The sequence below is a fragment of the Parasteatoda tepidariorum genome, chromosome 6, assembly GCF_982258835.1.
Source record: "Parasteatoda tepidariorum strain Cologne lab strain chromosome 6, Ptep-v5.0, whole genome shotgun sequence".
Lineage (NCBI taxonomy): Eukaryota > Metazoa > Arthropoda > Arachnida > Araneae > Theridiidae > Parasteatoda > Parasteatoda tepidariorum.
In genome coordinates this window covers 111,397,069-111,423,311 of record NC_141760.1, presented here as the reverse complement: position 1 = coordinate 111,423,311, position 26,243 = coordinate 111,397,069, and the positions used below count along the sequence as shown (strand labels likewise).

Sequence of the window (26,243 nt, the reverse complement as noted above, 5' to 3'; positions counted from 1 at the left end):
AGCAATTTTATGTCATTTATGAACAAAATGTATCACTTAGCATTAACAAAATTTAAGTTATAAAATTCATTTATAAAACTTTTTCTCAATTAATTTTTCTTTTTCATTTGTTTATGATTCACAAATTATTTTTGTTAAATATTTTGATGGTGTGAATGTAATAATTAAATCATAGTCATCATAATCATCCGAAATAATTTATGCAACTATAGCACATATAAATGTGATGAAATAATTATTTTTAATCGTATCTATTTATGACTATTTTTAATAATATCTTTTAAATGATAGCTATTTTGAATGAAGTAATAACTATTTAACAGTTAGATTTATTGGAAAATCTAACTATTTTTTAAATGAAATAATAACCATTTAATAGTTAGATTTATTGAAAAATCTAACTATTTTTTTGAAGGAAGTAATAACTATTTGTTATAATAATACTAAAGAAATAAAACTAATTTTAAAATAATAAAACGAACAAAAGTTTTTGACTCAAGCAGTTAACTTTGACTCACCCCCCCCAGTCAAAGAATAGTTGGCTGGCACAAGAGTAAAATCCAAATGCTTGAATTATGAATTTTTGATCAACACTGAGATCTTAAGAAACTGGATCTGTGTAAGTAAAGGGATTAATTTATACTTATTAAAAGGAATTTTATAAACTGGGCACTGGACTCATGCTCGTGAGAACGGGAGTTCGCAACCAGCATATGGTGATTGGTGCAAGTTCAATCTGTCGGGACACAAAGTCCTCCATGTTCCCATAACAAATTATACCTCATGGGGAACTGAATAGGAGATGGATCGTTCTCAGTTTCAGGTCAAAATTACAATCTGTGGATCAAGGAATGAATGTATGAATAGGTCCACCCTATAAATGGGTGTGGCGTATGGATGTGACAGAAGTTGAATTCTTGGTCATGGTTGACGCCACTGGGAAACAAGAACAATCGCACATCTTACCTTAATGGGCGACGACCACAACAGAAATAATTCTGTAAGCCTAAATTAACAATGCTTTGAATGGGATCGAAACTAAAAAGAAATTATTTTATTATAAATATTTATCAAGCATTCATATTCATGAATATTGTAGGAGTTGTTTCAAAAATGCATTCATCATTATTGAAATAGCTCTTTCTCTTAATTAATAAAACTAGCAAAATTTCATTCTCATTCTCTTTGCTTTTGCATCAGGATTTGCAGACATTTGTCGGCTCAAAATAATAGGATTTTGAAAACAAAAACTCAAATTAAATTTGAGGCGCAACCAATTACACCGTTTAATAATCTTTAGTTTGACTAGATGCAAAACTTTCGTTTCTTGCTTAGTATTTCTTTTTCTTTTCTTTTATTTTTTATAACCGTCGTTGAACAGCCGACTCAATTTTATGGGTTTATGACTACTAATGTTCAACTCCGCAGCCTTGAAATTTTGAACCCAATCCAGAAGACGAGGGAACTCCTGGATCGAGTATTGGGAGAAATTTGCCTTCGATGGAGCTAACCCGCATTTGCGTTACAGAGAGAGGAAGACCACGAGAACGTCCCACGGTTAGCCTGACGGCAAGGAGACTCTAACCCATAATCCATCTACCACTGACGATATATCACGTCAGCAGTGTGGTCGGTGCGAGCCGGATGCGGAATTCGTATCGAACAGCCATTGCTGGGATTCGGTTCGCCTCATTTGATGGCGAACGCTCTATCCCACGAGCCAATCCTTGTTTTGTATTTGGCTTAAATATCTCGTTTTATACAAGTCAAACCAATTTTTAAAGTATAAAATGTGGTAGATGTTACATAATATTTATCAGAGATGGCGCTCTGTGCAGTGATGTATTATTAATTAATATTAAGAATCCATTGAGAACATTAACATCATTTTTCGTTGTTGTTATTAAATATATTTTTCTGTTATTAAGCGTTTTTTATGATTTATGCATCTCACTCATTTTATTTGAATTAACGAAATACGGATTCACGTACGAATGAACATTGACCCCAATATTATCGTATTTCACGACTGATTTTGTTGCCAAAAATATAAATTATAGAACATAATTTATACACTTCTACAAGATAATTCTTTTTCGCTTTGAGTAAATCTCGTTGGCTAGGATTTATCAGTACTATCCGATAAATTTTTTTTAAAAATTAATCAGCCACAAATTGATGTTTTCTAAATTTCAGCATAATGCTTAATAAATCATCCTGAATAGCACCTCCATTGAACTGTAAACCATTTAATGCGAGCGCACAATGATGTGGGATATAAAGATATATATGTTGTTGTTCTTTCTAATGCCACTTGCCACATGGGCAAGCATGCTTTGTGAAATCGAGCAAATCTAAGGCAGAGTGTGCGTTTCTTGTTTTTCTGTGGCGCCATCTATGGCCAAGAATTCGACTTCTGCCACACCATACGTCGCACTCGTTTATAGGACGGACCCATTCATACATCCACTGATCGTAATTTTGACCTAAAGCAGAGAGCGATCGATCTCCAATCCAGTACCCTCAGAGGTATTGATTTGTTATGGGAACATGGAGGACTTTGCGACTCCGCAGATTTAACGTATATCAGTCACTTTACTATACGGGGAGTCTTCGGCCGGCGGGGTTTGAACCCACGAACTCTCGGACATGGGCCCAGCGCCCTACCAACCAGGCTATCCCGGCAAAGATATATGTTTGGTGAGTCGTGCTGCCTCAGGGGATAGAGATTTCGCCTTCCAATGAGGTGAACCGGGTTCCCGGGTTCAATTGGTAGATTCGAATCACGCACCCGGCTCGCACCGATCACAGTACTGACACAAAATATCCTCAGTGGTGGACGGATCATGGGTTTGAGTCCCCTAACCGTTAGGCTAACCGAGGTTTCCGTGGCTTTCCTCTTCGTGTAACGCAAATGCGGGTTAGTTCCTTCAAAAAGTTTTCCACGATGGCTAATTTCTCCCAATATTGGATCCAGGAGTTTTCTTGTCTTCTGGATCGGGTTCAAAATTACAAGGATACGGAGTTGAACATAAGTAATCGTAAACCCAAAAATTTAGGTCGGTTGTTCAACGATCGTTATAAAATAAATTAAAATGAGAGAACACAAAAATATTTTTTGACGTGAGCAGGTCTGAGCAGAAAACAGCATCAGGTAGGGGTCAATGTCCTCTGAAGAAGGAGAAGGAAAAAAAAAATGGCAATGAACTTGAGGGAGAGAGTGACTTTTTTCTTCTCCGCATTCCTTCTTTTATAACGGGGTCATCTCCTCACACACACAACCTCCCCCCTCCCCACGGGGAAAAAAAATATTTTTTTTTTACTCCGAGAGAAATTTTTTTTAACAGGTGTTTACGGGATTTAGTCAGAGACAGGTGAAACAATTAAATTAAGAGAAACAAAAAATCAGTACAGAAACATGCAGCCGATAGTATTATGAATTGCTTTTTTAATATTTTCATCCCTTTTTTTTAAAATATATATATATATCCCTGCATCAATGTTTAAGCACAAGTGCCACTGCCCAGTATGCATTTAAACGGTACTCCAAATATAATAATACCAACAAATAAATTAATATCAAATCAGATATAACAATCATATCGGATATTCACTAAAGCTGCCCGATACTTTTAACTATAACTGACATATGTATTACTAATTTAAAATAACAAAAGCGCTCTGTTTACAAAAGAAAAAAAAAACCTATTATAATTTTTTTTAAAATTGAACATGTAATAATGTTTTGTCCTATTATTACGGTGATATTCTGGCATTTTGTAAATAATCATTACGGAAAAAAAAATTAATTAAAAATCATGAAATTCGTTGCCGTAAAAAAATATCGACGACGGAATCACGCGAATCGGACTGCTCAGTAAAGGGGTTACTCAAATGCTTGTTTCGTTTCGAGATTAAGTTGTTGTAATAAATAATATCGCATAAAAAATATCGGATTTATAAAACTATGGGAAAATCGATAGCAATAAATGCCAAATATTCGATTGAATCATTGCCTTAAAAAGTAAACACTCAAATGCACGATTCGAATTTTCCAGGATATTTAAAAACCACGTGAAAATCAATATCAATAACTGCTAAAAATTCAATAGAAACGTTACATCGATTTACGTTAGCATCGTAGTTGAGAGCGTCTAAAAGTGATTATCTTATAAAAGTGATTAGTTTTGAAAGGGCACTCATTCAACAACATAAGAATTTAGCAAAATGTGTTATGTTATGGAATAACTGAATTTTATCCTCAACAATTTTTAAATTACCCTCTTATACTATTTTATGCGTATATTTCAAAAAATTATTCTCTCTCATAAAGGCATGCTAATAAATAATCTATAATTAAAAGCATGCTAATAAATAATCTCTGGTTATAATTTTTTTTATAAAAAAAAGTAAACTAAAGATTTTGAGAAAATGAATATTCAAAGCTTTTTTTTAAAAAAGTTATTTATTTTTAAAAATAATTTTAAAAATTAAAACCAATAAAAAATTTAACGAGTTGAGAATAATCCTAATAAAGTAAATATTTGTAAAAATAAATCAGAATTAAACCTATAAACACAGATAATTTTACCTGTGTGTAACAACTATTTAAACAGTGAATGTTTTAAAAAATGGACTATGAATAAAAAGGTAGTATTTTTAAAGGAAGGGCGGCTGATTTTTACAAAAAAGACAAAGAGAGAGGATTTATAGGGATCCAAGGGCAGACAGGGTGGACCACCCTTCTAAAAACGCTTAGGGAGAACACTGATTAATGAGGAGCTTTTTTCCAGTATTTTTCCCACTTTTTTATTTCCAAACTTTTTTTTCCCCGTGTTTTTTTAAAATTTTTTTTATTAGCAATTCAAAACATTCATGTCTGTCTGTCCTGTACAAGCTATATAATAAATATTATGAGATTATAATTATCACAATAATAAGGTACGAAAAGCATTAATTTTTAAAAAGAATAAGTAAAATCTTCATTTAAATTTTTTTAAAAAAAGGCAAACAATGTTTGAACAATGTTTGTTGTTATTTGGGGATCAATGAACTGGCCTTAAGCAGCATTTCAGCATTCAGTCAAAGAATTTCTGAAAAGAGAGATTTCTTCAACGAAACACGTTATCACTGACTAGGAATTTTTTTTAAAACCCGTTAGTCCAGGTTGCACTAGCAAAACGATTTTCAACGTTGATAGGATTTTTTTTAAAAAAAACTTAATTCTGTATGCATTCCCTATACATATTTTTGTTTCCCTAATTTAAAGATTAAAATTACCTGTACTGTTATTATTACGTTTTTGATGTCTAAATTAAGAGTTCAGGATAATTACCTATTTTTTATTATTATTATTAGAATAATGTAATTCTACGTTGCATTTTAAGATAAAGTTATTCGAAGTTAATTGATAAGATAATAGTTAAGATAAAGATTCGAAAGTTATTAGTTAAGATGAAGTGTCTGATCTTGTTAACCGTTTTACAATTATTTTTTGGTGCAAACTGTATGAATGACGGCTAAAGAGATTCGTTAAATGATTTAGAACTTAACTTTAAGTTAAATTCTAAATCATTTAACGTGAGTGAACTGTAAACCATTTATTGCGAACACACAACGATGTGGAATATAAAAATATACATTTGGTGCGTCCTGGTGGCTCAGGGGATAGAGCTTTCGCCTTCCAATAAGGTGAACCGGGTTCGAATCCCAGCGGTGGTTGGTCGATACGAATTACGCACCCGGCTCGCACCGATCACAGTGCTGACGTAAAATATCCTCAGTGGTGGACGGATCATAGGTCCCTTTATCGCCAGGCTAACCGTGGGAAGTTCTCGTGGTCTTCCTCTCTATGCAACGCAAATGCGGGTTAGTTTCATCAAAAAAGTCCTCCACGAAGGGAAATTAAGTTACGATGTGGAGAATGAAAAAACTGTATTTAAAATACATCCGTCCGTTTGGTATATTAAATTCCAGTTGTGAACTCGCCAAATTAGTTGTGATACTATGCTTTTAATTTTAAATGTTATTTCAAAAAATGATTACTTAAAGAAATGATATATGTTCATTTATAGATCTTAATAGTATCATAAGATACATATTGGGACATTCGAAGTGGAGGCACAAGTATTCTTTTTAGTACATATATTTTTAGTTTAATATATTTTAAACATATATTTTTAATTTAAGCAGTTTTATGCCTAGAAGCAGCAATTATTGCGAAGCAAACGTCAGCGAACTTAGACCCTTAGTAACTTAATCAAAAATTGGTAAAATCAACTTTTCATTTTTTTAAAATATCTTTTAGAAGACTTGAATTATTTTCTCTTTTTGAAGTGATCCTCTTAGTTTGCCTGAATATGAATCTTTTGTGAAACGATAGTTTTTTTTAAAAAATTTAATTTTGAGATAGAATTTAAAAGGAAATGAAATGTTATGACGTACGATAAAAGTCATACAAACCATTTTAATGACTCGAAAAATTTTTTAATGCGCTGTTGAACATGCACCATGTACTTTTAAAACCATTTTAGTTTAAAATATTAAAATGCAAATAAAAGAAAAAAACTTTGGAAATTTTTTCTTTAAATTAATTTTTTTAAAAATTATATATTTTTATTTGGAGCAAACTAAAATATAGACCAAACTTTAATTGCTAATGCGAAAATAAATAAAGCAACATGCTTTACTACCAACAAGTCTTAACCTTCTTAACCAAGTTTTTTAAAAAAATTTTTTTTATGGTTTATGAAAAGTCGATTGATCGTGTGAGCAAGGTAAAAAAAATTCGAATTAAGAAAAACCGATTTAAAGACAAAACTTTGTAACTTTAAACAAAATATTTAAATTTTGAAGGCGACTGCAATTTAGAAAAAGAGGATACTATTTTCTGTTTTCAGTATTTTTGGTGCAATTTTCTACTCGATATACTGGAAAGAAAGAACGATTTCTGTAATTTAGATGTGTCATAGTATAATAACGGACTGTACACAAAAAAAGTTCACTTTGAATACCTTTTGATCAAATAATCGGATCTTTACGTTCTAGGACTCAATCTTAATAGTTGGTGAGAGTGGCCTCTAATATGCTAATTAATTAGTGCAGACGATATTTTAAGTTATGAAATCAAATACAAAAACGTATTTGCTCTACATAAACATACCGTTTTTTCGACGGATTCGAATTTCTGACCCCCAAAATAGAGTGGGTAGCCGCAATCTGGTAAATATGGTGGCCATAGTGCGGTCAGGAGAGCTATCCAAAGTTTGGACTCCTTAATGCTAATTTTTGCGTTTTTCGTGATATTTCGAGAACTTTTTAAGCGAATTGAAATAATGTTACCCACAAATGTAAAATTCGTTTATCCAAAGGTAATTAATTCCATGCAAAATAAAAATTGTAAATAGTTGTCATTTTTTAATCATAATGGTCGAAAAAATTTCGAAAAGTAAGGTATAAAATTTTTCGCATCATTTTAAAGAATGCAATTTTACATGAAAAAATACGAAATTTGAGCGAAATCGGTCGAATGGTTCCTGAGAGAAACAAAATTTTAAACATCTGACTCTTTTGAAATTAATATGGATTAATTTTTTAAAGCTGTGAAATCGGAAAAAAATGATTATGAACGCAATAATGAAACAGAGTGATGATAAAACTTTGCGTCACGTGACTGGAACAGTCTAGAGGTGAATGACCGACCAAAATAAAGCGTTATGAAACCGCTTTCTTTTGTGGCGTCATAAGAAAGCTCAACTTTCACCTACTTTCACTTTCTTCAGAAAGGGGGCAATGACCTTGATTTTCATCGCCCGATTCAGAATGTCAAGAACAACACAAGAGAATTAGCGTTTTTTATCCCCCTCCCTCGCATTTCTTAAAGAGATTTATACAAATCAAAATACATACAGATAATAAAAATGAGTTTTATGAAATGCTCGTTACAAAAATTAAGAGAAGTAAACACGCGATTATAAATAACACTAATCACTGAAAAAAAATATTGATAAAAAGGAATAAATACTTAATGCAGTTATCGCTCATTAATCATTTTTTAAATATTATTTCATGCCCTAAAAATACAATATTTTCTCCACATATATTTCAGAATGTTTTCAATCCTACAATTAAATTTGTGCAAAATAAAGAACGGTCCAACATGAATAACTTTTGATCTAATGATTAAATCTTCACGTTCTAGTACTTAATGGTTCAAAGGAGTGACCTCAAATATGCTAATTAATAAGTGAAGACGCTATTTTATGTTACGAAATCAGACACAAAAACTTACCTTCTCTGAACAAACATACCTTTGTTTTCGATGGATTCGTATTTCCGACTCCCAGCATATAGGTGCAATCTGGTTAATATAGTGCCTGTAGCTTGTACAGGAGAGCAGTCCGAAGTTTGGATCTCTCAATGTTAATTTCACTTCTTGCGTATTTTACCATATATCGAAAACTTTTCAAGCTAATTAAAAAATCTTTGCACGCAATTATAAAGTTAATTTGTCCAAAGGTAATTCCATGCAAAAAATAATTTTTAGTAAATATTTATTATTATTTTATTTAATAATGATTGAAAATTTTTTGAATTGTAAGCTATTCAATTTTTTCGACATCTTAAAAAAATATAATTTCTTACATGGCAAAATACAAAATTTGAGCAAAATCGGTAGAATAATTCTTGAGAAATTTAAAAAAAAGTCAGATATTTACAATTCGATTTCTCAAAAACTATTCGACCGATTATGCTCAAATTTTGTATTTTGCCATGTAAAATTATATTCTTTAAAATGATGCAAAAAATACCTTACAATTTAAAATTTTCTTTTTTTTAATGGCATTTTGCCTAAATAGCATCATAAAAATAACCAAACTATCAAAGAAATAACTGTTTTTTTTGGTTTGATGTAAATACAATTACAAATTTCAAAAAACCATAACCGATTTAAAACTTCAAATTCTCGTCCCTTGAGTGGTTCGAATGGGTTACTTGCAAGTGACGTAGTGTGGGTATCTCGATCCTGATTGGTTGTTGAAACGTGTCAATTGCATATGCAAGTAACTTTTCTTTCCATTCTATTTCGAGCTCGCTCAGGAGAAAAAGCGTTTTTCGATGAGGTGAACGAGGTTCGAATCTCAGCGATAGCTGGTCGATACGCATTCCGCATCCGACTTGCACCTACCACAGTGTTACGATAAAAAATATCCTCAGTCTTGGGTTAGAGTCCCCTTGCCGTGAGGCTAATCATGGGAGGTTTTTGTGATTTTCTTTGCCATGTAACGCAAATGCGGGTTAGTTTCATCAAAAAAGTCCTCCCCGAAGGAAAATTTCTCCCAATACATGATCCAAAAGTTCCCTTGTCTTCTGGATTGGGTTCAAAATAACAAGGCTACGGAGTTTAACATTAGTAGTCGTCAACCCAAAAAATTGGACCGGCTGTTCAACGACGGTTATAAAATAAAATAAAAGACATAAGAGGACTTACATAAGTAATTTAGAGAAAAGTGAATTAAGGTAAACCATGAGAATTCCTGAAATATCAGACAAATTATGACACGATTGATTAGGATTGAAATAACTTGTTTGCATTTTGATATTTTGAAAGCAATGCGGCATTCTGAAATTTCGTGACTTTCTCTAGGATTACCTAACGGCATTTTTTTAATATATTAAAACATTTATAATGTATTAGTTATATAAGCATTTATAATAATGTAGGTGAAACAGAATTTGCGATTGAATTGGTGAAAGGTGAAATTTTTTTTTTTCCATTTTAAGAGATGACGTGCATCAAACTATCAGAAATTGTATGACTCATTTTAGATGCGTTTAGTCTAAAACGTTAAGCAGTATGAAGAATTATTTACTTAAATAGGGCCGTTTTTATGAAAAACAATCCGTTAAATTCTTAAATGCGTGAAAATATACCTAATACCAGTTAGCAGAGTTAGATGAAATTAAAAAACTTTCCACGAATACAAAATCTTAATTAAAAAAACTTTCTGTGGACATTGATTGACTACTAGCTTTATCAAAAAAGCTGAAATTAGAAACCCAAAAATGTTATGTGAAAAAACACTTTTTAGATAATTGAAAAAATACCTGAAATTTAAATAAGAAAAAAAAAAGAGTATGCAGGAAATACCTTTTAACAAAAAATATTGAAGCCATATTTCATTTATTTAAAATTGTGTGAATATGAATCTCAATGTGTGATTTTTAAATCACGTGAATACAAGTTTCGAAATTTAAATTTAAATTCGCGTTAATGCGAATTTCCATGTTTAATTTTATTATCGCGTGAAAGCAAGTCTCATTGTTTCATTTTAATATCACGTGAATACGAATAATTAAAAATACAAAATTCATAATACAAAATTACATTGAGGATACGAAAATGCGTTGCTGCCATATGCGATATTTGTTATTAAATCTTGAAATACCAAACGCGATGTGCTATCTCAAATCGCGTAAATGGGAATCGCAATGTGTGATTTTAAATCATGTGAATACAGGTTTAAATCGTGTTAGTATTGTTAGAAAAAGGCATAAAAGAAAGTTTTTTTTCTTGTGATTTGAAAAGGGCATACTTTCTAAAAAAAGAGGCAGATTATTATTATTATTTGGCAATAATAAAAAAATTTCTTCGATGGTGGTAAATATAATAATATAATTATAAATCTATGCATATAATGCATTACCTATAAATAAATTAATAAAAATAAATAAATAAATAAATAATATTTGTTCAAAAAGTAATATTTATGAAAAAAAAAATTACTTTGTGAATGGAACTGAAGCTGAATTATGGTCTTCGTTGAAATGAAGACGATAAAGAACAGTAAATACTGAGAATCTGGAAAATTTATAATGAGATGTTAGTCGAAAAGAAAACGTTGAATTGAAAAGTTTGATGGAAAAATAATGACGTAAATTTTTATAAATGAATTTTCTTTTCCATAATGTTTTTCATTGTTATTAGAAAAAATACAAACATTTTTAGAATTTTTTTTCCACTGTCAATTTATTTTAATAATTTCTTAAATTATAGAAATAATAAATAAATTATGTATCCTTCATACCATCTTTATATATATATTTCGTCTGTTCGTGTGTATGTCACTGAACTCCTCCTAAACGGCTGGACTGATTTAAATGAAATTTTCTGTGTACCTTCAGAAGGATTCGAGAATGGTTTGTATCTAATTTTTTTTCATTTTTTGGACAGATTTAACGTATATTTTAAATATATCTTTATTTAATCATATTCGGATCCAAACTAGAGATAGAAGCATAATAAATCAAAAATAATATTCACGCACGTTGTAACAAGTCATATTAAACTCTAATACTTATGCATGCCCTTAAATGAAGAGCATCAAATATATTTGCAAGTATGTGAATAAAGGCAATGATATAGCAGTACTCCGAGTTGAAAATACCAATGTGACTGCTCTTCCAGTGAATAACAACGACGAAATAACGCTGTACCAAATAGGCCGGTACATCAGCTCCAATGAAGCTGTTTGGCGTATCTTTGGATTCCCAATTTATGAACGGGATCCAACCGTTAGTCATTTAGCGGTCCATCTTGAAAACGGTCAGAGCGTATATTTCACGAACGAGACAGCGATTGACCGAGCTATAAATCCACCAAAAACTACACTCACAGAATTTTTTTGAATTGTGCAATCGGTGCGGATGCTCTTGGTGCCTTTGCACGGACATTACTCTACTCAGAAGTACCACCCTATTTCACATGGGTTCAAAAAAATGGACACCCCACAAGCAAGGCACACCGGTTGCTGCATGTCCCGGTTTATTCAAATCAAACGCCTTGGGGAGAATATTTACAGTCAATCCAAGGCAGACAGTGCTTTTATTTTCGACTGTTGTTGGTTAATTACACCGGCTCATTGTCATTTCAAGATATATGTAAAGTCGATGGAAATCAGAATCCAACGTATGAAGATGCATGCTTTGCACTCGGCTTGCTGGAAGACGACAACCAGTGGGAATGTATGCTTGCTGAAGCAGCATTGAACTGTACTGCAAAGCAAAATCGTCTACTATTTGCTATAGTATTAGCTACATGTTTCCCGGCCCGTATAGAAACGTTATGAGAATATCACAAAGATTCGATGACTGATGATATACGGTATCAATATCGCACACGTTGCAACGATCTAACGATAGTATTCAGCGATGCTATGTACAATGAAGCACTGATTGTTATTGAGGATCTTTGCATTATTATTGCCAAATTGCCACTCAGTCATTTCGGTATGCTTTCGCCAAATCGAAGTGCATCTGATTTATTAAACACTGACATGAATCGTGAACTTCAATACAATACGATAAAAATGGCAGTGATTGTTAAGGCCTGGTTTCTTAGCCTGTCGTCCTAAACGTCGGCGTCAGCTGGAAATCAGCGCTAACCTCTGATTGGTTTATTTGTGAGTTTGATAGTATACGTCATCGAACGCTTATCTTGAACTTCAATTGCCGTCCAACTCAACTGCAGTTGGATTACAGCGTGACGTTAACCACAGAAGCAATGGCGGACAACATCCAACAGCACATTGAAATCAGCCAAGATTTTGATTTTGACATTAAACATAGCTTCTTCATTAAACATAGCACTCTTCATTTAGCTCAGCTATAATGTGTTTTTTCTTGAACAAAGTCATTATTTGTTCTCTAAAACACTGGTCGACAATAACGAAATCAATACAAATTCAAAATAAATATTTGTTTACGTTATTAACGCATGCGCAATGAGAGATAATGTCTGCGTTGGACCGACTGCTCACGCTGAGCTAACAAAAAAGTATTTTTTTGGCGTCAGATCTACGTCAACTTTCCGCTGACGCCCAGATAAGGCGTTAGTTCTAAGAAACCAGGCCTTGAGCTAACAAACCAGTATTTTGTTGGCGTCAGCGTGACGTTGACGTCCCGCTGACGCCCAGATAAGGCGCTTGTCCTAAGAAACCAGACCTTTACTCGCAATGTTCCACTAATGAATGAGAAACAAAGGAGCATTTATGACAGCATTATGCTCGCAGTTTCAGCAGGACAATGTGGATTTTTTTCCTGATGCACCAGGTGGAACTGGCAAAACATTAATTACTTCGCTAATTCTCGGTGAAATACGATCAAATAATGGCATCGCGTTGGCCGTTGCATCATCTGGCATTGCGGCAATTTTATTAGACGGAGGCAGAACAGCTCATTCAGTATTTAAGCTGCCACTAAATATTCAAAACAACCCAGATGCAGTGTGCAACATAAAAAATATTTCTTCTATGGCCACAGTGTTAAAACACAGTAAAATTATCATGTGGGATTATTGCACTATGGAACACAAAAATCGCTTGAGGCGTTGAACAGGACATTGAAAGATTTAAAAAAATAATGACAAATTATTTGGCGGCACTCTGTTACTCCTTTCAGGTGATTTCAGACAAACACTTCGTCATTCCGCGTTTAATGTACGCTGATGAGATCAATGATTTCTTGAGATCATCTCCTCTTTGGCGTATTGTTGAAAAAGTTCCACTAAAAGTAAATGTGCGCTTCCAAATGCTTCAAGATCCATCTGCTGAAACATTCTCAAAACAATTGTTAGATATTGGTGATGGAAAGGTTACTAAGGATGAGACTGGATGCTTAAATTACCGGACGATTTCTGCACAATCATTGATTCACAAGATGCTCTCATTAGCCTAATATTTCCCGATGTACACACGCAATGCATTCATCATGAGTGGCTGGCAGAAAGGGTGATTTTAGCAGCGAAAAATGTGGACGTCAACGAATTGAATCTGTAGATGCAACAGTTATTGCCAGTTAACTTGGTGACATGCAAATCCGTTAATGCAGTTTGCGATCCCATTGAAGCTGCAAATTTTCCAACAGAGTTTTTAAACTGATTGGATTTACCTGGCATATCACCGCATAATTTAGTACTTAAAGTTGGATCTCCGGTTATTTTGCTTCGTAATTTGAACCCACCTTGGCTGTGCAACGGCATGCGATTAGTCATTAAAAAATTAATGAACAACGTCATCGAAGTCATTATTTTAAATGACAAATTCCGGGATGAAAGTATATTACTTCCACGAATCCCTATTATGCCTATTATGCCCCCACAGATGTGCCAATTCAATTTAAACGCATTCAGTTCCCCATTAGATTGGCATTCGCAATGATAAGGCCAAACAATGTCTGTTTGCGTCTTAGACTTGAACACACCATGTTTTTCGCACAGATACGTGGCATACTCTCGAGTGGGCAAACCATCCAGTTTATTTGTGTTAGCTAAAGATGGAATGACAAAAAAGATTGTACACTCCATTGCACTAAGAGATTAATATTGTTGACTAATATTTTCAGAATTCGTTGTATATATAATTTATAAGAAAAAGTTGCAATAAATTAAAAAAATATATTATTTGGTGTGTTGTTACTTTCACATTCCGTCATCGTTCACAGCGCTCCATGCCTCTTCGCCACATACGCACACATTCACAATAAATAAGATATATTTTCATACTCTAGAAATAATTCATATGGCAAAACATCGTTTGCCGGGTCAGCTAGTATAAATATAATTATGGGTTACAAAAATCATAACTCATTAAAAAAAAACAATAACTTTTGACACTTCAGGATCCCGAGAAGTCAAACAACGGATTATAAAATAAAATGCAATTACTAATTTAGACATCATAATTTCCTAGTAAATAGAAGCGCATGATTAACAAAAAACACTGTTAACAAAAACTGTTAAATAAATTTTTTAAAGTAAGTTTTTATTTTGAAAAAAATTTTTTTTTTTACACATAACTCAATAAAAAATAAATTTGGGACAGTTTTATTAATTTTTTTTCAAAATAAGGTGATTTACGTTTCGTTTATACTGAAAAGAGAGTGTATGAATAAAATTGACCATCGAGAGAATATTTAAACTATTTTCTCGTTACTAAAAAGAGTGTTACTTTTTAGTTAACTAAACAAATACACTTTCCAATCAGTTTGATTAAAGTTCTTTTACCATCCGGTTAACTCATGAGAGGTATTCGTTGAGCGATAACAGTTTAACGTTAAAAGTTTGAAAGAGGCCCCTGTTTGTTGCAAGAGTTACTTAATTTTTAGGAGGTTCAAAATTACTTGTTTACGCTGATAAAATCGTAATATTACGGGAGCAAAACTGCTAGTAAAGAATCTTCTGTTCAACATTGGTATTAAGATAAAATTTCTCACGAGTATCGAAAACTTTAAGAGATTGTACTAATCAAGTTGATTTTGAATTGATGATTGAAAATTTTTGATTGTTTTCCATTAATGGACCAACATAATCTCGATGGTAGTCATCAATAATTCCATCATGAGCCATTATATTTTTGATGGTAACCAACATAAGTCACCATCATCCCAATGTTGAAATTCGGACTGATTTATGATGGTCCAACTTAAGTATAGCAACTTGTTTTGATGGTTTTATGTTGAAATATCAGAAATTACCATCAGAGCTTTATAGAAACCAAATGTGTGAACGATCATGAACCACCATCACTCCAATGTAGGAATTCAGACTGATTTATGATGGTTCAACATAAAAAAAACCCAAATATATTATATTGTATATTCCTGAGAACCAAAAGGAATCCCCAAAATGCATAGTTGGAACCATCATGAACCATCACAGATGGTTGAACCATGAGAATCAAACTTCTCTTGATGGTTAACCATCATAGTATTACAGTAGCATTCTCCATCATGGAATGTTGGAAATTTGTTGGCATATCAAAAACAATGAACGCATAATGGAAAATGTTGGATGATGGTGACCATCAAATGATGTTCGACCATCATCCATCTCACTGAAGCCAACATAAACCATCAAAATGTTTTGAGGGGACCATCAAGAATTTTGACTGAATAAAATTAGTTTGTTATTATAATGTCTATGTTATTGCAGTTGTCGCCACTTTCTAAGCGATCATTCTACATTCAAACAGCCACCCTAATTTTTTTAATAAATTTAAAAAAAAATAATAATAATTTAAAGCAAATCTAAAAATTCAAATGTGTTTTTACCTTTAGAGGCGAGCAATAAATTTCCTTAAGGGGATATCTAATAAAATATGTGAGAGGTAGAAAGTTATACAATTCTTATATTATTTTGCATAAATGTTATATATAATATCCAGTCAGGTGATCGGAAGAGTAACAAATAAATATTTCGTCGGGTACCCGGAACCAGCCGGGTAAAATATTCAATTTTTCCTGCGTGCATGGACCCAGCTAGATTATAGGACCCGGTACATCTCTGAAAAAAATTAATGTTTCAATATGCACGTAAGTTCTGATTTAATGACTGAACCCAGAGTCATGTTTATGAATGAAAACAAAAATGTCCAAGTACATCATTTTTACAATTCATAATGAATTTCTTCTCAAACAACCATTCACATTACTTTGAAACTTTTGTCGGTTAAAGGACATGAATTAATGTCCATTAACAACAAAACACTTATTTTGTTATGTGTGTAGAGAGATGTCACGTCTATGGGCATTATAAAATTCATATTATATTAGTTAATTTTTTTTAAATAAATCAATATATCCGTGTAAAGTTTCAAGCATTCGAGATTACTTTACCGATTTTCAAAATTTTGTCTTAATGAGTCTTCATTTTATAACAGTAGTTGAACAGAGGTCCCGAGTTTTTGGATTTACGACTTTCTTTGGGTTACTTAATGTTCAACTCCGTAGCCTTGTAATTTTGAACCCAATTCAGAAGACAAGGGAACTCCTGTATCTAGTATTGGGAGAAATTCTCCTTCAATGGTTCAATGCAACTTGCCTTCGACTAACCCGCATTTGCGTTACACGGAGAGAAAAACCATTAATATTTCCCACAGTTAGTCTGATGGCAAAGGGACTCTAACCCATGATTCGTCTACCACTGAGGATATTTTTACGTTAGCACTGTGGACGGTGCGAAATTCGTATCAATCATCCATCGCTGTGATTCGATCCCGGTTTACCTGATTGGAAAACGAGCGCTCTAAGTTGTACAGAAAATCACGTTTTCAACTCATACGTTACACTTATTAGTCACTTTTCCGACTAGCTAGAGCAATGGTTCCCGAAATATGTTCCGCAGAACACTAGGGTTCAGTGGAAAAATCAAAACGCTTCCGTGAGTTAGAATTTTTTTTCTTCTTTTAACCAGTAAGGATTCCTGAAACCTGTAATACGTTTGTATCCAACCGATAATCCGTTTTATATTTAATATCAAAGTTATTTTTATGAAATTATTTATATAAGATTGCAATAAAAATTAACAAATAAAAAAAAATGTTCTTCTGTAACACTATATTGAATAAATTAGTAAAAGGATATAAATCATTGCATCAGTTTTTCTTATCGAATTTGGAAATTCAAAATAAAATAACCAAATTTGAGAGCAAAGAACTATTTTTTTCTGATAATCATTCTCACAATTTGTAACAGTTCTTTTTCATAAACCATAATTCAGCTTCTTTTATTCAATTTCAACTTATAACGCAAAAACTATTTGACTTAACATTGACAGAAAAGCCACCGTAGACTTGAGAACTCAACTGCTTAATATAAAACATAATTTTAAGACTCATTAAATGAAATAATGAAAGAATTTTTTCACATTTTTAAATGGCTAAAATAAAACTTTAATTTTATATTCTGTCCTAAAATTATAAATTTAAATTAAAATTTTTTTCAAAACAAAAGATAAATTTGAGTAAAAAAACTACAAATTTTCCATGTCACGCTAAAAGCTCTAAAACAAATTACAATGAATAAATTTCGAAATATTTTTTTTCTAGTTCTAAGACCAGGTCTAGAACTAAGATCTTAAAAAAATTACAAAAAGGCAATGAAATAGAAATAAATATATTTGCATTTTTAAAGAAAAAAATCTAAACACTATTATTTAAAGTTTGATAAAAATAACAAAATCCTGCATAGACCTTAGATTTTAATTCAAAATATAGCTACAAAATTTCAAAGAATTGTATTAGAAATCTTTTTTGGTAATGTGTGTTAGCGTAAAGAAATTTTCTTAATATCAACGTTCTTCAGAAAATGCAAAAAAAAAAAAAAAAAAAAAAAAATTCAGAAAAGTAAGAAAATTCCAAGAACAAAGAAAATTCATAATTCGAAAAGGAATTTCTCATTTGTCTTGAAAATATAATTTATTCAAATGAAAAAAGGTTAAGTAAGTATTAAAAACATTTTTTTTTTTGGTTTTCGTGAGTTTACTGCCGATTTCGTCTTTCAGCATACGAAAATAAACTTTATTTCTAAAAATCAGGAATCAAGCATTCAAAGGGTTAAAGAAAGCCAGCGGTCGGAAAAACTACATTATTTTTGTAGTTTTCTACAACTACAGCTACGCTGTTACAAATGTAGTGACTACAAACTACTTTGGAATTTAGTAACTTTTTCACTACTTTAAGGACACGAACTTAGCGCTAAATATAAGGGAATAATTAACAAAAAATATTTATTCATGTTTAAATGAGCCAGTTTGTTATTCTAAAACATTTCTTTTTTATGGCTTTCTCGACAGCGAATTAATTAATTTAAGAAATGCTAAATTATTAAATACTTGAAATTTTTTAAATGCTCTTTTATTTCCTCTAAAAAAGCATGAAAAATATGTCCCCCCCCCTTTGAAATAACATCAATGTTTCACGAATGTGCATCCACACGTGAAAGTGTGAACAAAGTAATCTATCTATATTATATAAAACGCTAATACGTACGTACGTATGTATGTATGTATCAATAAAACCGATGATATTTCTTTTCTCGCGCTGGCAACAGTTTTCATTTTTAATTGATTGGATTCGGCGCGCAAGAGCACGTAGTGAGCAACCCGATAACAATAACCAGAGTGAGCATTATCAGGTTGTTCAATTCAGATTCATGCACTAAAAACATGACACTATTTAATTTAAACTCAATTAGGAATTAATTAATTAATTGAAGTGAGAATGCTTTAAAAGGCCGCTGTTGAATTGATATTTTTCTACTGGGAGCTACCTAAACGTCTAAGAAACGTTTAAGTGTTTGTATTGAATGCATTGAATTTTTTTTATATTTCGCGTTTATTTATGCATTGAATTTTCACGCTTTAAAATGCAGAATATTAGTGAAGCAGCAATATTTGATAATTTATTTTGCTGATATGTTTCTTATTTAGCTAATGTTTTGATTTTTTCACCATGTACAATCTAAATAGCTAATATACTTTTTTAAAAGCCAATAAGAACATTGGTAGAGTTCATCTACATAAGTACAATACTGTGTCTTTGATGATAAAATACTATGTCTTTGATGATAATATATTATGTCTTTGTGCTAGAACATTGTGTTCATTGGCGAGCGAGCGCAGCGAGCCATGGTTCACGGCGTGAACCACATAGGATTGCGTAGCAATTCTCGGGGATTGGCGAGCGTTAGCGAGCAGGGGGCGGAGCCTCCTAGCATTATATAAAACGCTAATACGTATGTATGTATCAATAAAACCGATCATATTTCTTTTCTCGCGTTGGCAACAGTTTTCATTTTTAATTGATGGGATTCGGCGCGCAAGAGCACGTAGTGAGCATCATATGGCTAATCTATATTATATAAAACGCTAATACGTTTTAATTGATAGGCTTCGGCGATAGGATTGATAGGGTTGGCGAGCGCCAGCGAGCTGGGGGCGAAGCCTCCTAGTAATTATCAATTTTTCGTAATGACTAGTTTAAATATTTGTTATACGTGCGAAGATTTGTAACCCATTAAATTTGAAAAATAAGTTGTGTTAAGAGCCCTGTTCCGTTACTAAATTATCGATAAATGTAGTTTTTAGTAATCACTACAAACTACTGTTTTTTTTTCTTTTTGGTGTTGCACTACTCACTACACTGCTTTTTTAAAAATGGTGCTCACTACACTACAAACTACGGAAATAAGTAGTGACTGCAGTAGTTTCACTACCTGTAGTGCGTTATTTCCGATCACTGCAGTAAACTAATGAACTAAAGTTCAAAAATGGATAATAATAACGAAAATAGAAGTTTTCGTCAAAATTGCAGTTTTTTACGCATACTGGATAAAATGTACTGGATAACTGGATAACCGGATAACTGGGTAAAATGTTTCTGAATTAATTAGTATTTCTTCTTCTTTTCTTTTTTTTTGTTAGCGTATTTACAACTGATATTGAACGTATTTTAAAAGGCAGGGTTCCACCTAAAGAAATTCAATCGGATATTTTACTATAATATTTTACGGCTAACTATATTTTATGTCAGCACTGTGGTCGGTGCGAGGTGGTCGCGGAGTTCGTATCGACAGCCATGGCTGGGATTCAAACTCGGTTCGCATCAATTTGAGACGAACGCTCTATCCCCTCAGTCACCTCCGCTCTTTTTAACTATTTAAAATTTTCCATTTAAAAAAAAAAATGGTCGCATGTTTCGAAAAGTGGCCACTGTTAAAAATGCTGCAACTGGCCGGCAGCAAGTTTACTAATTTTGCTCTATATCAGTGTTTAGTAACTTTCTTTTTTTGCGGCTAGGTGTGAAAATATCTCTATTGAGAAGAAATGTATATACTGTATGGAGTGGTAAATATACTTCAGTCTAATCAGTTTACAGTTTAATTAAATTAATTATAATGAAGAAAAAAAAACTCACTGAATGAAGATTTTCGCCTGAGTTTGCGTTCAGAAAGTCTTTCCTCCAAAACGCTGAAAGTGGAGGGGGTGGGAGATTCTCTGCTCTCCTGAGGGTTGTATGGATGGAGGCTGTAAGGCACTTCATCAAAGCTTCTGCTAGTGTCCTCATAGGGGCCCTGAGCATCTTCGTAGCCCTCTTTGTGGTAAGAATCAAATATATCGACTTGCGAATAATCCTCATCCATGCGAAGGGCGTTATCCACTAAGGCCACGAGGTCACTGGACGGCCACAGTCCACCACTTGGACCCCCCTCACTTGTTGATCTCGTATCCAAACCTGAATAGACCTCCATAATGATAATGCGAGTTCAAGTTGAAAATAAAAGTTTGAGAATTGATGTAGTTTCGGATGGAATACAATAAACAATTTTATGTGATGCAATTAAAATTTTAAACAATTTCAATTCATGCGAGTTTCTGCTTCATGCTTCAGGTAGATGAAGTTTATTTTATTCCAGGTAATTAGTTTTTGAAAAATGTATCCCGATTATAAGCTCTATGAGAATATTCCTCCTGAAATCTTTTTTCACAGCATCGAAGCGTAATCCACGTAAAATGTTTGAAGACATCTTTTTCAAATTATGTAGTCTTTCTAAAACGTATTTTCATCTACTAAAATCACACTTTTAACGTAGCACAAAATATTGAACACGTCTTTCGAAATTAAACATGTCTTAATGCATCACACTTTTACGTTGTACTAAATATTGAACACGTCTTTCAAAGTTGAACACGTCTAAATACATCACACTTTTAAGGTAGCACAAAATATTGATCACGTCTTTCAAAATTAAACGTGTCTTAATACATCACACTTTTAACGTAGCACAAAATATTGATCCCGTCTTTCGAAAATGTTTCTGTTCATCACACTTTATCCACTCAATAAATCCCAGAATTTGCGATACGCGAACACTGCACCAAAAATAGTTTTCCGGTGAGTTTTAGTAGACACTTATCACACACTTGCAGCCACCCTGCGTGGACGAAATTCATAAGTAAAAAGAATAAATTAATAGGTAAAAAAACACCGAATTTCTGAAATACACGGCACTTCAGAATGGAATGAACACCTTCGATTCTTGATACAGTTAAAATAGAAAACACCAAACGATGTGTAGAGAAAAGAAGATGAGTGTTTACTATTCGAATAGCCGGTCGTTGAACTAAGATGCGAGGCTCATTCTGGGGGAAGCCCTTCTTCTTCCGAAAGAAAAAAGAAAGATCAAAAAAAAAGAAGAAGAGAGGGAAGGAAGGTGAGAGCTGGTTGGACAGGAAGGGAAGTTGAGAGGAGGAGCCCTAGGGAATGTAGCTCCAGGATGGCTGATACCTTTTCCCGAGGGCAGGAACAGGAGGAATGGTTGAAAATCTTTTGTTGATTGTTAGAAAGAGTGCCAATTCACTCCTTAACGAACTTAAGTGGACATCGATATAATCAGTGGTCGGAAAATTTACATTTAGTTCACTCCAACTACTTTTTTTTAAAAAAAAAATGTGGCGACTACGAACTATACTTTCGAAATGTAGTCAGTACTTCGCTACTTTTAGAGGACAAGTTTAACTGGAGAACTTAATTTTCACCTATGTTCAAAATTATTTTAAATAAAAAATTGGTTTGGTTAAATGGGGGGATAAAGAAGTTTTAATTATTCATGTTTAAACGAAATAGTTTTTTTTAATTTTTTTTATTCTAAGCACTTTTTACGAATTTGTTCTTTTAACTTTTAAACTCTATGCTTTTCTCGACAATGATTTAAGAAATGCTTCGAAATTATGAAATATTTGTGAATTAAGTGATCAATGCTTTTTTATATCTTCCAAGAAATAAAGTAGAGTGCAAAAAAAAAAAAAAAAAAAAAAAAAAAAAAAAAAAAAAAAAACGGACCACCCTGAATAACTTTTGAACTAATGATCGGATCTCCACGTTCTAGAACTCAATCTTAATGGTTTGAGGGGCTGACTGCAAATATGCTAATTAATTAATGCAGACGATATTTTAAGTAACGAAATCAGACACGAAAACGTACATTATAGTTCCCGTGGACTCGAATTTTAACAAAGTAAGATAGTTTAAATTCGATTTCTCAGAATCAATTCGACCGATTTCGCGCCGCTTTTTCCGAGCATCAGATCTTATTAATGATCAGCCCCAGTGGCATTCTCATTGCGTGCGTTGACGGGTCAGCGAAAGATTTGCACCAATCAGATTCGAAACATTTTTAGTTTGAACTTAATTTCCTTATTTTATAATTTTATAACCATCGTTGAACAGCCGACCCAATTTTATGGGTTTACGACTACTTATGTTCAACTCCATAGCCTCGTAATTTTGAACCCAATTCAGAAGACAATGGAACTCCTGGATCGAGTATTGGGAGAAATTTGCCTTCACGGAGAACTTTTTTGATGGAGCTAACCCGCATTGGCGTTACATGGAGAGGAAGACCACGAGAACCTCCTACAGTTAGCCTGACTGCAAGAGGGCTCTAACCCATGATCCGTCTACCACTGAGGATATTTCACGTCAGCACTATGGTCGGTGCAAGCCGGATGCGTAATTCGTATCGACTGGGATTCGAACCCGGTTCGCCTCATTGGAAGGCGAACGCTCTATCCCCTGAGACATCGCAGCTCTAGTTTCTTTATTTAATTAATGTCAAAAGTAGTTGCCGAGAATCGCTACAAACTATCGATTTTCTGTATCGTACTTCACTACTTTTTTTAAAAAAAATGGCGCACTACACTACAAACTACGGAAAAAAAGTGGCAAATACAGTAGTTTTGCTAATTGTAGCTCGCTACTTCCGACCCTTGGATTTCAGTATATCTAGCAGTGAATCTCATACACATCCATATTAGAGACATTTTTACAGTGAAAAATAAAGAACTTTTTCTACTGACCAGTGATCTTCTGTAATATTTTTAAACAAAATCGGGCATTTTGAATACGATTAATAAAACACGAACGATTAATAAAAAATACAGTTTACGGATGTTTACTTTTCAAATAAAACACAATTTTTGTGAAATATAACCAAAACAAAATATAACATAACATAAACAAAACAAAAAAATACAATTTACGGAGTGTGAGAGGAGCTCAAAGTGGAGATAAACATTGTTATCTACACAAGTGAGTTATTGTTTCCAAAATTTTTTTTTTCTACGAGTCGAAATCAAGTCGATAGGACTTGTTTAAAAGTGATTTTGTGAGTATAAAGTTTTAAAAAAAAAATTAAATAAAAAAGAAAAGAAAATGCTCTTTTTGATTATGCCAATTTTGAGTCTAGAAATATCTATCAAATAGGCATAATCAAAAATTTTTTTTTACTACTTCATAAATACTAAAATCACTTCTAAGCAAGTCATATAGACATGATTTCGACTCGTATGATAGGAACAACAGATAGAAAAACAGATAGGAAACAATACCTCACTTGTCTAGATAACAATGTTTATCTCCACTTTGAGCTCCTCTCATCCTTAGTAAATTCAATATGGCGGCTTAAAACTTACATTCAGGTAGGAGGAGAAATTTCAGATATTTAGCTTGAGCTTAAAACACACCTTTTAATACAATATCCGGCATTGTCTTAATTATTTCTGCATTCAACGACTTAAGAATTGACCTATATTGTTAATTAAAATAAATTTTGTTTCCTAGCCTTGCATGGAAATGCATCTTCATCTAAGAAACACTGTACAACCGCCATTTTGGAATCGATGGTTTGGAAAAATGGAGGTCTTATAGGATAATCAGGGCTCGAAAAACAGCCCGTCCGCCCGTCCTCGACGGTCAAAAATTCCCCGCGGACAACGAATTTCTCGAATCCGACGTCCGCGCGGACGGCCATTTTCCCGTTAATGTTCGTGACACATTTTCAATTTTTGTTATCTTACAAGAATCTAGCTCCTCACTTCTAAAATGACCCTCTAATCTAGAAATACAGCAACATACTGCGCATGGTGGAATTGATGTTTTCTCAGTCTGGGAGTACTGCAGCGGTTTAAATGGGCTTTTCAGCAATGAACTTACAAAAAAAAAAAAAAAAACATTATGTACTGGTCTTAAACAAGAAGCGTTAAACGCAATTATGAACATCTACCTAAATGGAAAACCCCTCTCAGATTTTTGTGCAGAAACCTCTGTAAATCATTGGTTTGATTGTGGAACTGGCAAACGCCATATTTGATTCATTTAAAAAGCGCAGTACCCTCGGATAAATTGACATTCCAGATAACTTGACCTTTGTCATTTAAATTAATTCATAAAAGAAATAAATTATTTTATAAAAGAAATACTAGGTTACTATTAGTAACGTAGTATTTCTTTTATTACTGTAAAATGTAATCCTAGTAACTGCTAATTCATTGTGCAATTTGTATAAAGGTTTGTAATAAATGAGAGAAAATTATATTTTTATTTATTTAGAAGCAACGGGTTAGTCTCACAGGAGGACGGGTACTTTGTTGGACAAGCCGTCCTCGGGGACGGGTAAAATTTCTGAGTTTTTTCGAGCCCTGAGGATAATATAGTAATAAATGCCATTTTTTCGAAAGTAACAAAATATTCCATAGTAATGTTTCTATCACTGCGCTTTGAATATTCTCAGAATTTCCACTACGTAACAACACAAAACAGAACATTTTATTACTTACAATAGAAATCGGGTTTTTCTTTTTAAAACCAAAAATGCGCTTCTACATCATTGCAGACTCCTTGTTTTACCTACTTAAAATTCCTTATTAGCTCAGAGCTATTGTAATTTATTTGTTGATGCCCATTTCAAATAAATGAACATTTTTATGGAACTAGTCCTTCCATTTGTTCAGTCCAATTTTTATACATTATTTAATGATGGATAAAAATGGCATAATGGTGGCATAATGGATGGCATAATGGATGGATGGCATAATATATTTCGTTCGCTTTTCGTTAAAAATAAAATATAAACAGTAACACATACAGTCCCTGCCAAATTATTAAACGCACTATAAGATTCTATGTAAAATCTTACTTATTAGACGATAGTATACAGCTGTTTTTAGGCTGCTGAAATAGGTTTGCATTTGTTTACATTTGTGTATCAATTGGTTACTATTGTAATGCAATCCGTTAAAAATTAATACAAACTAAACTCAGCGGCGCGACAGCCCTAGAAGGGCCAAGGCCTACTGTGCCCATCTCAGTTTTCTTGACCTTGGGCTCTGGGGTGCAGAAGCAGATGTTCCGGTCAGGTGGCCAGCCGAACGCGGAACCCCCATTGTTTAGTTCCCAAGCATGCTTGGTACTCATTTATTGACCCACTGAAGGAATGAAAGGCTGAGTCAACCTTGCCCGGCCCGAGGATCGAACCAGGGACCTGTGACACGACAGCGCAAAGCGCTACCGCTCAGCCACCGGGCGTCTAAAAATTAATACAAATAGGATGTATATAAAAAATCTCATGAA

The 26,243-nt window shown here is 33.1% G+C and overlaps 1 protein-coding gene across 2 annotated transcripts in view; it reads right to left on the bottom strand.

Moving 5' to 3' along the window:
* The window catches only part of LOC107444900 (ecdysone-induced protein 78C), an 85,657-nt gene extending 63,660 nt beyond the window's left edge, over positions 1 to 21,997 (bottom strand). Inside the window, exons 1-2 of one of the 2 annotated variants that reach the window (XM_087166466.1) lie at positions 21,588 to 21,997; positions 20,751 to 21,508 (exon numbers count right to left, since the gene is read on the bottom strand). In XM_087166466.1, the coding sequence (XP_087022592.1) occupies positions 20,751 to 21,084 (334 nt within the window). In that variant the 5' untranslated portion in view covers positions 21,085 to 21,508; positions 21,588 to 21,997. Of the gene's footprint in view, positions 1 to 20,750 lie in introns of both variants that reach the window. The other variant, XM_016059168.5, reaches the window with a different exon arrangement.
* Between the last annotated feature and the right edge of the window lie 4,246 nt (positions 21,998 to 26,243).